At 49.0% G+C, this 12,083-nt stretch overlaps 6 protein-coding genes across 6 annotated transcripts; 4 read left to right on the plus strand and 2 right to left on the minus strand.

Annotated features, from left to right (window-relative positions):
• Nucleotides 1-3,404: 3,404 nt before the first annotated feature.
• Nucleotides 3,405-3,842, plus strand: APUU_30109S (uncharacterized protein; the record flags this gene model as incomplete). The annotated part of the gene is made up of 1 exon (XM_041701166.1): nucleotides 3,405-3,842. The coding sequence occupies one exon, from the start codon at nucleotides 3,405-3,407 to the stop codon at nucleotides 3,840-3,842; it is 438 nt and encodes a 145-aa protein (XP_041554078.1).
• Nucleotides 3,843-3,874: 32 nt separating this feature from the next.
• APUU_30110S (uncharacterized protein) lies at nucleotides 3,875-4,300 on the plus strand (the record flags this gene model as incomplete). Its single annotated transcript, XM_041701167.1, has 2 exons — nucleotides 3,875-3,908; nucleotides 3,978-4,300. The coding sequence occupies 2 exons, from the start codon at nucleotides 3,875-3,877 to the stop codon at nucleotides 4,298-4,300; spliced, it is 357 nt and encodes a 118-aa protein (XP_041554079.1).
• Nucleotides 4,301-4,436: 136 nt separating this feature from the next.
• On the minus strand, nucleotides 4,437-5,426 carry APUU_30111A (uncharacterized protein; the record flags this gene model as incomplete). Its single annotated transcript, XM_041701168.1, has 1 exon — nucleotides 4,437-5,426. The coding sequence occupies one exon, from the start codon at nucleotides 5,424-5,426 to the stop codon at nucleotides 4,437-4,439; it is 990 nt and encodes a 329-aa protein (XP_041554080.1).
• Nucleotides 5,427-5,597: 171 nt separating this feature from the next.
• On the minus strand, nucleotides 5,598-5,983 carry APUU_30112A (uncharacterized protein; the record flags this gene model as incomplete). Its single annotated transcript, XM_041701169.1, has 2 exons — nucleotides 5,598-5,786; nucleotides 5,849-5,983. 2 exons carry the CDS (start codon nucleotides 5,981-5,983, stop codon nucleotides 5,598-5,600), a joined length of 324 nt encoding a protein of 107 aa, XP_041554081.1.
• A 1,352-nt stretch (nucleotides 5,984-7,335) lies between these two features.
• APUU_30113S (uncharacterized protein) lies at nucleotides 7,336-7,644 on the plus strand (the record flags this gene model as incomplete). The annotated part of the gene is made up of 2 exons (XM_041701170.1): nucleotides 7,336-7,550; nucleotides 7,605-7,644. The coding sequence occupies 2 exons, from the start codon at nucleotides 7,336-7,338 to the stop codon at nucleotides 7,642-7,644; spliced, it is 255 nt and encodes an 84-aa protein (XP_041554082.1).
• Nucleotides 7,645-9,855: 2,211 nt separating this feature from the next.
• Nucleotides 9,856-12,008, plus strand: APUU_30114S (uncharacterized protein; the record flags this gene model as incomplete). Its single annotated transcript, XM_041701171.1, has 3 exons — nucleotides 9,856-10,884; nucleotides 10,938-11,444; nucleotides 11,505-12,008. 3 exons carry the CDS (start codon nucleotides 9,856-9,858, stop codon nucleotides 12,006-12,008), a joined length of 2,040 nt encoding a protein of 679 aa, XP_041554083.1.
• Nucleotides 12,009-12,083: the final 75 nt, after the last annotated feature.

A 12,083-nucleotide genomic window follows, 5' to 3' on the forward strand; every position in this document is an offset into this window, starting at 1 on the left:
GGGTTGTAACCCTCCTGAACATACTGCGTGAATTCCTCGCCGTAGTTTATTGTAAGCCGGATCTGCTATAAGATGTTAGTCTGCGATGCATGTTCAGTTCTTAAAATACTGGAGATGTTTAACCCTTACTGTTCTAATCATAACTTGATCCTGGCCCATGGCCACCAGAGTGATTCTAGCAAGCAAAGGTGAACTTCATTATCAAGGCTTCCGTTGATAATTCAAGGAAATAACAATTTTTGAAAAACTAGTCGAGTGAATACTTGAAATTCGGCCAGCTACTCTGCAGTCTTTATATACCAGATCCAGCACTACCCACTAGCTTTACGAATAAAAACGCCTCGCACTCTTCCGTGGCTCTGGCATCCTTGCGGGTGGTACTAGGAGATCCGAATCTGGCCTTTCGAACCAGGCTGGTGCTTTCACTCCTAATCGTCACGTATAGCCTCCTTTCCAAGCACACCGAGGTTAATTTCCATGGCTGTCTTGGGAGGATACAAATCTGCGTTGCGCAGCATTATCATCCTACCACCATTTAAAACAAGTTGAGATGCAGATGCAGTATTGCCAGGATTTATAGCGGCCCATACACGGGCCTTGGTCAGTGATAGCGATGGGGTTAATTTCTCTCACTTACCATCTTAGTATACTGGGATATCTATCTCTATAAGGCTTAACGAAATACTCGGGTCTAGTCCCTGCAGTAATTGCCTCTATAAGCTATAAATTCAAGCTTCGCGCGTCAGGAATGCTAGAATGGAAGAGATACATAAACCTTGCTATCGACAGTTACTAGAAAGAAGAGACATAACCTGGTTCACTAGCGGCAGAAGGATGAACGCACAGTCTAATAAATTAATGGTGACAAGGTCTTGAAGCTTCAATTACCCAAATAACTGCCAGCAACCTGATAACCAATGGGGTAAAGAAAGAGAAAGTACAAAGTAATTCAATAACTAGTGGCCAGATTTATGTGGAGCAGCTGGAGGCCACTACCTTGCATGTGTCGCATTTTATCTTCGGCTTTTGCCACAATTTAGCCCGCTAGTTCGACTCACGCATGACCCATTTTATTTCGTGTCTTTCAAACTGTTTCCCATGGTTGAACACAAACGGGATATAGTGCTTTGTATTGTCGCTGTGCGGCTGACTGAAGTAGGAGATATTCTGTAAACTTTTAGTAGGTATGCCGGACCAAAACAACCAGTTTCCGACCATCACATTTCTCGTCTAGAAACGCCGTTGTCAATTATCTTGCCAAGGCTGCTTCCCTGGGCCCGCCTCGCGGTCCAAAGGGGGCTACGCCTTGTGGTGGTGAAATCTCGAGCGACTGCGAGATCCAACGTCAGCCCCAGCGGCGATCTTGGTAAGGCAACGAGCTGTTGATTTGCTGGTCCAGGGAGAGAGAACCCCAGTGAAAGCGTGCTGCAGGTTCGGCTGCCAGCTGATTGGCGGTGCTTCAAGGCGGCCACTGTCGCCGACCCACTCAGACTGTGCTCCACTCACTGGGGCCAATCACTGGCAATCACTGTGGTTAATCACTGTGGAATCACTGTAGAATCACTGTGGAATCACTGTAGTCAATCACTGGAATCACTGTGGTCAATCACTGTGGTCAATCACTGTGGTCAATCACTGTGGTCAATCACGCTGCAAAGGCTAAATTATTTAGCATGTTTTGGCCATACGATGCTGCTGCTAGCTCCTGTATTAATGTGGGAGTTTTAATACATCGCCTTTGCATGGCGAGGCGTAATAGATGGGTATAAATCGACCCTTCGTCCACACCATCCTCGTTCAATTGCTACGAGCAAACCCTCTTCTTTCTTACAGTCCTCGGAGCTTTATTATCGATTCTTAAATCATGACTTCCGCGCCATCCAACTCTGAGTGGCATTCCGGCTTGAGCGATGACTTTACACGCTATCTTTCTGGTACCCCCAATCCATCGCCACCCATACATAGCATTCCACCAGGGTTCGTGGTGATTAATTGGCATGACGTTGCTCTGTTCGATAACCCACTACCGCATCATGTTCCCCAGAGCTCCGCACCGATACTCGAGCCCGGATATACTCCCCCGTGCGATGACCAAGCTCGCGCCCTACACCGAGACGCAGAGGCAATGGATGACGGATTGGGTGATTTCAGTGCACATGGGTCACCCAACAACCAGTCCCAGTTATCCAGCCGGTCCACTGTACCTGACGCCCCCTGGGAGCCCTTTGGTGTTGATCCACCTATACAAGTACAAACGGAGGAGCCTCTTGTGGCTATATCGGCATCAAACCCACGGCGTTGCCGGGCAGCTCCTAGGTCTAAAGCCCAGGAGAGCAGGTACCAGACCCGTTTCTTGATTATCAAGTGCACGGGCTGACATTCTGATTGCTGACAGGGTAAACAAACCACAACCCGTCGCCGGGAGATTCAAATGCAAATGGGAAGACTGCCCTAACACCGACGGCTTCTCGCGCAAGTGTGAGCTGCAGCGACATGTTAATACCATTCATCTCTCACCGAGGTCGTTCGAGTGTCCCAGGCCGCGTTGTGGGTGGGCTTTTAATAGGAAGGATAACCTGAACCAGCACTTGCAGCGTGTTCACGAAGCGAATTAGACTTTGTACAGGCTGTTCAATTGGTTAAAGGCGTCATTTGGTAGGCGAAGGGTTTATATTTGGGAAATGCCTACTTAGGAACAAGGCATGGCGCGGGAAAACATTGTTGGATGGGACGGAGTAGATTGAGGTTTTGTTTTGGTGTAGGTATGGAATGGCACGGATATGACAAGGTAGGCTATGCCTGAGTCCTAGAATTTGGTTAACAGTTAGTCATTATCAATGATTTCTTCAGGGAGTTTATACAGATACCAACGTAGCCTCGATGAAAAGAGCCTCTTGGGTTCCTTCCAACGGCAGGTTGGCTACAAGGAGTGCAGTAACCCTCGTTGGTTTTCTACCAGTAACCCGGTAAAATAAAATGTTGGGGATGATTTAACTGGCTCTACTTCTCCCCAGGCCAGCAAGTTCCTCGCCTAAGCTGGAGAGCTCTAGTTAGTTGGTTAGTTAGTTAACGTACTGCAATTTCAGCTAACTAGTTAAATGTAGAGCTTCGGCCATTATCTAAGCCATTACCTACGGTGTAACTTACCGTACTGCCCGTACCTACTCCCCTTCTTCCTCTGCCTTGTCCCTCTGCCTGAAGTTTGCACACACTGTTTAAAACGCAGTGGGCTCCCACCTCAGTCACTTATTATAATTTATACAGTATCTGAAGTGTGAACCCCCCATCACCCATTAAACAGCCACCTCTCTTTTCTATCTTTCTTTCTTTCATCAACTAACTCGCATTAGTATTCTCTTACAGAAAATAATATATTTCTCAGCCCTTTGGCCTAATTGTCTACCATGCCGTACTTTCCTCCCAATACTGGGTGGTCCCTCCCTGACCAATCAGATGAGCCATCTACTGCCTGGTGCGACCGATACAACCAGCCTTCTGGAACCTCGAACCAAATGGAGTCCATGGGTCTTGATACTCAACATGGACTCTCCCAGACCGAGATGTTCAATTATCTCCTCCAATTCTACCACTCCTACGCACCAGCGCCCGTTCTCAGTCCCGCACAGAACCCGGTCCAGGCTTTGGGTTTTAACTCGGCCGACCTGGGTTCCCTACCCCAAGACGATCACTCGAATGGCCTGACCGGCGGCTTTAATGAGCCATCTCTGCAGAGCCACATTGCCAACATGCATGGCATCAACCAAACACTCCCTAACATCAATCCCCCCGTACAGGACCCAATCCCAGGTCAGCTGCAGGAACAGGGACCGCCCCCCCCGTAACCCTCCGCGAGCACCACGTCGAGGCCGCCGAAATGGACGTTCGCAAGCAAGACCCTACGAAAGACGGTAGGTCACCCAACTAACCCCACCCACTTGCTTACGCATAAAAGAAGGGACTAACTTAACACTTGACAGGCTCGAGAACTCGCATTCGATCGGTGTATTCAGATGCGAATGGAAGAATTGCAATTGCGATTGCGGCCAAACCTTCAACCGGAAGGGAGATAGGGACCGCCATGTCGATACGCAGCATCTCGAGCGTTATCCTGTTGCTTGTCTGGCCTGTGGCGCTGTATTTAAACGACGGGATAACCTCGACCATCATTGGAAGACTGTACATGGTGGTAATGATAGCCTGTTGGCTGCAAGAGGCGGATTGGGTTAGACTATTGCGCGAGATATTCGATCGTTTAGGGTTATTCGGTAGGAGGCTAGATATCGGGTTTGGGTTTGGTTAGGTTTGGAATATACGGAGTACGTAAGTTAAGGTATTGTTTGGATATATCATGGCATGGACATGATTGTACACGTTGTTGCGATTATTAGTTTTGTGCAGTTCATTGCCTAGTCTATATATATATTATTATAGTTACATCACATAGTTGCCGACCTCACTTCCTTCAAAGCACTAGGCTGTGGTACATTCCCCGAAGCCCTCCTCGTAGGACTGGACCGATCGACCTCCGCCATACCAAGCGAAGCCGGTCCCTGAGCCGAACTAGTCGCGCCTCCATTGGTAAAGTCGGACAGGTCATGGGTATTCCCAATAAATGAGGTCCGCCGAACGCGATCGCGCTGTTTTGCCCGCCTCGTGCTTGTAATGGCGACGAGTCTGCCCAGGACTGCAAATTCCAGCTTAACCTTGACGCTGTAAACAAACACCTTCAAACAAACCTGAAGGGTGTAGTAGTTCAAGAACTCCACCACGATGATGGCGATGTCTAGAATGATGGTGACTGTATTGATGCCCAACAACTCGTACAAGATGAGCTTGGCGCGGTTCTTTCCCTCGGGGCTTACTTTGAGGAGCTTCACGGTTGACATGATATATATCATGGAGATCCCAAGCTCCTGGACGCAGAATCCGGTTACTTGTAGCCGCTCTGTCACACCGTAGGCGTAGTTCCAAGTCGGTGAACTTACAAAAGCCGAGCCATACATGGCGACCGAATTCGGGATGAGCAGGAGGGTAGAAGAAATAATAATCCCCACCAGAAGCCAGCGGAGGAACTTGTCGTGATAGAAGACCAGGAATAGTCGGGAGTAGAGAATGAAAGATTGAACGGGGACAACGGCGACAAAGCCGATCCAGGACAGAGGCAGGGTGAGCCCTAGAGGTGCACCGGCCCAATAGTGGAGGATGCAACCAACGACATATGGGATCATGCCGACAGAAGAGCTAAGAAGGCACCAAAAGTATAACCCGCGATATTGACTAAATGTCCAGCATGTGAGCGTGACGAGCTCCACGGAGTTAAAAAGGGCGAGGGCCAGAAAGACAGCAAAAATCATTTCCCTGGCGAAGGGGACACCGTTGTCTAGCCCGTAGACGAGTCCGGGGGGCGTCAGATGCAGGTCCGCCATGAGCGCAGTAACCAGGTCGTCTGCAGTTCTTGGTCGGCATCATTCGTATATCCGGGTGGTTCTGTTCATTAGATGGCCTGGCGGAGGAGTCAATGCTGGCTCTTGCGTGGCGGGAGAGTGCAGCAAGGATCAATCCTTAGATTAGTTGAAGTCTGCAGCTGTCGCCACATGTCACATGGCCAGACGTCCTGGGGAAGCATCTAGGCACTTTTGAACCATAGTTCGTTGGCTGGCTATAAAGTTAAACTGCCAGCTTACCAGCTGTGACGTGTGGCGCGGACCGTTGACTGCTCCACTGCACCCACCCGCTGTCACTCGTCGACTGAAATAGAACAGTGAATTCTTGTAGTCGTTGAACTGCTTGGCTAGGTTAGTATATTGTCCGGCTACACAAATACCCTAGATATTCCTCTACCAAGTACCTCGTCAGACTTCCATCGTGTCATGAATGGCTGGGACTCGCCTTCCCTGACTGAATCCCTTGGTTGCTCCTTCCTTGGTCCACAACTCTTTACCAGGCAGGTGCGATAGACCTGGACCTTCATCGCTCCTTCCATATATGAACAATAAATAAAAATAGGAAGACCATGTTCACGGCAAGTGCGACCGGCCTCTCCCCAACTACGGACCGACCCGTCTTTATCGGCTTGGACCCTTAGCAGTTACAGTCTATTCCCAGTCGGGATACCGAGACGAGGTGATACATTCCGACTTCCGAATCTCCGACCAGCCTCACACCATTCCGGCATCTCAGGCAGTGGCTGCCCTATGCGTCCCGACCTCCGATAAAAAGTCTCTCGCCAAGACTTTGTTCCGATGGCGCCGCCGGTGTTTCCGTATAGACCCCGAGGGTTTCATTTCTGCCGATGCCGAGAGCGCTTTGAACTGCATTCGCATGTGAAGCGCCACTGCACGGAATAGAGAATGGCGAAGACGCAGGTATTCTTTCTGCTTCTATCGCCGACGAACGGCGAAAACGAGCCAGCAGCGGTGGCGATTGTCTAGTTTTCAGTATAGGTGTTGAGTCATAGTTCTTGGTTTTTCTTGGGAATGTCTGCCAAGGCGAAGACGAAGGAGTCGAGGAATGTTTCTCGACTTTCCAGCAGCGCGTGGTAAGGATTGGAATATATCATTGGATTGACAGTAGCTAGATCATTAGATAACCACCGTAAACGGCAAATAATGCCACATCATTATCACAAGCTCTATTGTAGGTTTGATAATCGGTATAGACTCGGAGCAGGAAAATTTGCGACAGTTAGTCAGGTCGAATGTTCGATGCCAAACACCGGCGCCACCAAGATGGCGATATCCCGGAGATCGCTCGGTGATAGATAAAACACGTCATGGGCGGCTTACGTGAGTTATGCGGTAGTTGTACCCAATGAGGAAGACCTACTGAGCCAATCACAGTCAACAATACCCCTTATGCAATCATGCTGACTGATATCCGCAGAGCTGAGACAGCGCTGTCCATGTGCTTCATCCTGCAATTGCGAGCAAACTTTGGCCGCTGTCTGGTTTGTGTTTGGCCTGTGTGATGAAGGATGATGCAAGGGTGTTGACAAAAATCTTGCTACAGCTCTGGTGGGTCAGGGACGGTTTTTGCGAGCTTTGGCTGGGTGTTTGTGATAATATGAGTCAATTCGGCGATGTCCTGGAGATCGCTCGGCGAAAAAAAAAACAAAAAAAAGTCGGCCGTTGGGTAGGCATCAAGGGTCGAGAATTTTCACCTCAAAGCTATAAGTAGCCCTGAATCCCCAGTGAAGTGAACATTGAATTTAGATATCATCAAAAAAACATTACTACAATAATTATCTATTGTCTAATACTTGTTCAATACTTCCACTACAACAACATCTCCACCCACTCCACCCTCCCGAACTATACATCTAAGAATATACCAACCATGGCGAACCTCTCTATGAGCCGAGTCTCCTCGACGGACAACAAGTCCCAAACTAGCAGCATCCGCAGCAAGGCCTCTTCCATCTCCGTTTCCCTCAAGAAGCGCCTCTCGTCCATGAAGGAACAATGGGGTCCCGGGTTGGCCGCAAAGGAGCACTGGGACGATGAGTACACTTTCCCTGCTGGACGCTGGGCTGGTCAGGGCCTCGACCCTAGGTAAGCATCGAGCGCAATTATACTATTTATTAGCTGTATCTAACTGTTTCACAGCTGGTGGGCTCCCCAGGACCGCATGATCCATTACGCTTGAAGATCAAGCATGAAACACGATCGCTCTATATCGTGTTGATCGCGTGCTGGCTACCAATCACGAACACAACAACAACGACGAACGAACCTCTAACGCAACAAAAAACAAAAAACAAAAAAAAACAAAAAATTGGATCAAGCGAAAGGCGCAGAGCGTGTTCGGACAACTCGACGGAATTTTTCTTTTGTTTAGACTATAGACTACCTTGCTTCTCGGATGGTCACGGCTGGCCGTCCATTATGATACCCTAAAAATTAATCATAATTACATCTAAATTTTACCAAACTTCTGATGAAAGTAGTTCATTATTAAATGTAGAATTTGGGCGGTCGTGGCCAAAGAATTAGTACGGCCATGGATAGACCTACAAAACATCAAGCCGGAAGCCCTATTACAGCGGGACGTCATACCCAGCTTTGATTGAATCGAAAACATTGACATGACACCAAAAGTGATCAAAACGGTCACCTCTGCCTCTGTAACCAACATCCCACCAAGAAAGGCTCATTGTAAACGACAACTTAAAAGTCTAAGAAGTCACGAGATAGAAAGACACATTGCGTCAACCGACCTTGAAGAGTACAGAGCCAATCGAGCTGAAGAGCGATACCATTGCCCGATTAGGAGCAAGCCATCGACACCACCCATATGCATTTGCTGTCATCCGCAGACTGGACCACGGGGTTGGACAGCGTAAGTATTACACCTGAGGGCAGAGAAAGACAGAGAGGGAAGACCAGAGACGGGCATTCCTTCCAAATACCGTAATCCAACCACACCTTCCTAAATGAATCAAGTGCCGGATTTCCCAAGAGAGAAAGCGCAACGGACAGTTCAGCCTGAACGGTTCCTTCCTATTGCATTCTGTGAGCATCGCACCTTCTGTATGACTGTTCCGACTGAAACAATCCTCAAGTGGAAGGTGCAATGGACTCTGGTATACTAAACTCCCCTTCCCCATTTGACTGAATTGTCATATCATTATTCGTTAATTATATATTACTCAGATGGGCTGCCATACTTGGATGCAGCCTTATATGATGTTTCAGGTGGAGTTTCCTACCGACGAGAATGATCGCAGTAGCCCACGCTTGGCCATGAAAGCTGATACAAACCGATCGACACTCATCATCGAGTGACAGGACAGAAATGTTCCGGCTCCCTGCAGGGTGGAATTAGGTATAAACTCTCCGCCGACTTAGATGTGAATAGCGCATCGAAGAGCCTGTTTGTTGGCGGTTAATATCAATGTAGGGTTAGCGATAGAGAGCTCGAACCATCGACATCTCGATGGTCCAGAAAGATGACCCTAGATGACTAACGAATAATCTCCTCCGAAAACCAGTTTAAACAGAGGTTTAATATTAGTATTGAGATTAACACGCGACGGAAGTTCAAACTCGGTTTTGGAGCCCGAACCATTGAGACTGGCTTCCCACCATTCATGCTTCCGTGACCAAGAGACAGGTACCAGGCAACCCCGTCAATAATGCCCCAGCCTTAATGGAACAGGAACAGACCGATGCGATCGCACCGCTAATGGGGACCTTTTCATGGCGACGATCCGGCACAGCCACCGACCGCTGCTAAGCGCACAGCTGGCCCAGATAGCCATGCCACTGTAGGATGTAATGAAATGAAGCCAGAGGCCGGTTCGTTACCCCGCGGGGTTTACATAAATTAACTTTGACCATAAGCGGATGATACAGTTTTCTCGAAATCGATTTCACCAACAAACATGGCTGTGATACCTCCTTTCCCACCCTGCCACCGAAGTCTTAGCATGCTTTGATGCGAGGATTGGGCGCTTGCATGAGAGGTTAGCCTTGCCCAATCGTCGTGATATGTGCTTTACGAGGCTGATTCTCGGAGGGCGGGGTAGGGATATGCCACTTTCGTGGTCCAACCATTGACGATATCTGCAGCTCGAACTCGCACACAGCCTTGTCTGCAATAAAACCTTCGCCACCCTGCTGACAACTTGCAACCCCATAAAAGCAGCCTGTTGCGCTAGTTTGAAACATCCAAATCGTAACCGCCAACTCTACAAGCTGGCATACTGCAACTGTCATGGACCACCTCCTTAGCGGGCAGATGAATAATTGGTGGCAATGCTGCGCTTGCGGAAACCAGAATAACCCGGCCTTGACGAGCGATTATTGTTCGAGTTGCCAACATCAGAGATGTTTGAGCTGCGGGAAAGTCGAATTTATGAGCAACTCGACGCCAGGAACTGATGCAAACGTGCCTGAACTGGAAAGCGAGCCACGAAATGAGCCCCGAGTTGACATCCAGACCGAGCCCCTGGAAGCGCCTGAAGACGAAGATCTGGCCGATGAATACTCCGAGTCCGGCGTTTCTGAAGATCTCTTCTCAGATGAGTCACAATCAAGTCGCACGTCGGCAATATCCACAGATATGACTGCGGCTGGGACTGCAGAGGTGGTGCAGTTACTACTCGACGACTACCTGATAGATTCATGTGCGAAAGAGGCTTTACGTGGGACGGCTATACCCAGGGAAAAGTTCCAGAATAAGCTGCGCCGAATTCTCAAACAGTGGTCCCAGGAGCTGAAACTGGAGTCTGAACCCGAACCGTACGAGAAGCATGTTGCACCACTCTTTATCAGACGCCTTTCAAATAATGTATCTTACCAGCTTTGCGCCTCCATTACCGGCGAGGACGGTGGAAATTTGCAATTAAGCACGGTGCCGGATGAAACAGACCATCGGGCCAAGGTAGAGAAATATCTGCAGCAGGGACGCGAGCGTTACCAGAAAAGTAAACGCCCATCTCGAGATCCCAATGGAGGCCCTGATGACGACTCACAATCAGATACCGATAGTGAAGATGATGAGCTTGGGATAGACTTCGAGTTCCCGAACCTGGAACGGCTTCGACAGGTTCTCGTCGAGAGCCAGTCCTATCAAACCCTCCGAGAGAACATATTTTACCTTATATATCCAAATCTGCATCAGAGGTTGAAGAAACGAATGGTCCGTCTTTCTCAATCGAACCGTCTGTCTCCGGGAGAAGGTCATCAATACCACACAATCATCAGTGAGACGCAGTACGCTTCTCCGTACACCATGTATCTCAGCCATCAGGAAAGGAAGGGTTGGGTAAATGCTTGCCAGGGGCTGATAGAGAAATGGACCAAGATGAAGTGGGATTGGTGGCCACTGAGACCGTATAGGAGGACTCTGGCTCCCGACGAACGAAGGCTGGACTGGATATGCGTATGTTGGGGATTCCACGAACTGGTAGGCATGGACTGACTCGAGAGTAGCAGTGTGGACAGCAACGATGGATAGAGCTGACTACGGCCGTGGCAGACAAGGTTCAACAATGCCTTGACAAGTATCTTGCTGACGATATGAGCACACAGGACCTTAGGCAACTGCTAGCACAAGACAGAACGCGAAATCCGTCCGAGTACCGTCCGAGCCACGGTTATAGCAATCCTCCGACTCGGCCATTGGGCACAAATCTACAATCGAACGCGCCGAAGCCTGGTTCTATCGGACCACCTCCCCCTGCTGCCCCATCCCAGTCGAGCGGAGTATCTGTCCGAGTACCGCACCAACTGAACACCAACGTACAGGGCACTGTGAAGCAGGAGAGATACGTAATATTTCTAGTAAAGCGAGCAGACAGATATCTCATGTCCCAGGTTGACGTTTGCCAACTCTGTGATAATACATTCTTCCAGTCGCTCCGCACAGAGTATCGTCGGCTGCGCGGGTGGTTGCGGAACTTGTTCAGCGTGTGGCGATATTCGCACTGCGATTTCTACCAGGTATTCTTTTTTGTTACCTTCGTACTTGTCATTCTATTTCTCACCAAGTTTTCCCAACAGTTCGAGAAATTCGACGATTCCGCGTATGCACCGAAGCTGAAGGATAATTACCCACCCTGCAAAGACCACTACGAGTATAACCCAGAGCCAATGGATATCATCCCGCCAATAACCGAGCATGAATTCTACTCGAGGTTCTATGCCTGTTATACGCCGAGCCATTCACCGGTCCATATGTTTCATACATGCAGACAGCATACAAGCGGCCACAGTGATGCCCTTGCCCTTCTTCCCAAGAAAAAGACTAAATTGGAGGAACATGGGAGCAAGCGGGAGCGGTTCTGGGGAATTTACGCCCAAGAGATTGTTTGCTTTCGGTGGGTCGTCGCATACAATCTCGGCTGTATGCTCCCTATGTTGGTCTTATTCGTTCTGTGGATGCTCCCGTTGGGTTATAGAAAAGACCTCCAAAATGCCTCTGTACCTGCCACCGTCATGGTCGGGATGCTGACTTTGTTTTGGACTGTCTTTCTCGGAACCTTACGGTATCCGGGGTCGAGGTAACGTGTTGCATTCAATAAACGTTGTTGATGGCGATGTTTAATTATCCGACAAATGTAGTTTAAATGAATAGTATAT

This window comes from Aspergillus puulaauensis, chromosome 3 (genome assembly GCF_016861865.1).
Source record: "Aspergillus puulaauensis MK2 DNA, chromosome 3, nearly complete sequence".
NCBI lineage: Eukaryota > Fungi > Ascomycota > Eurotiomycetes > Eurotiales > Aspergillaceae > Aspergillus > Aspergillus puulaauensis.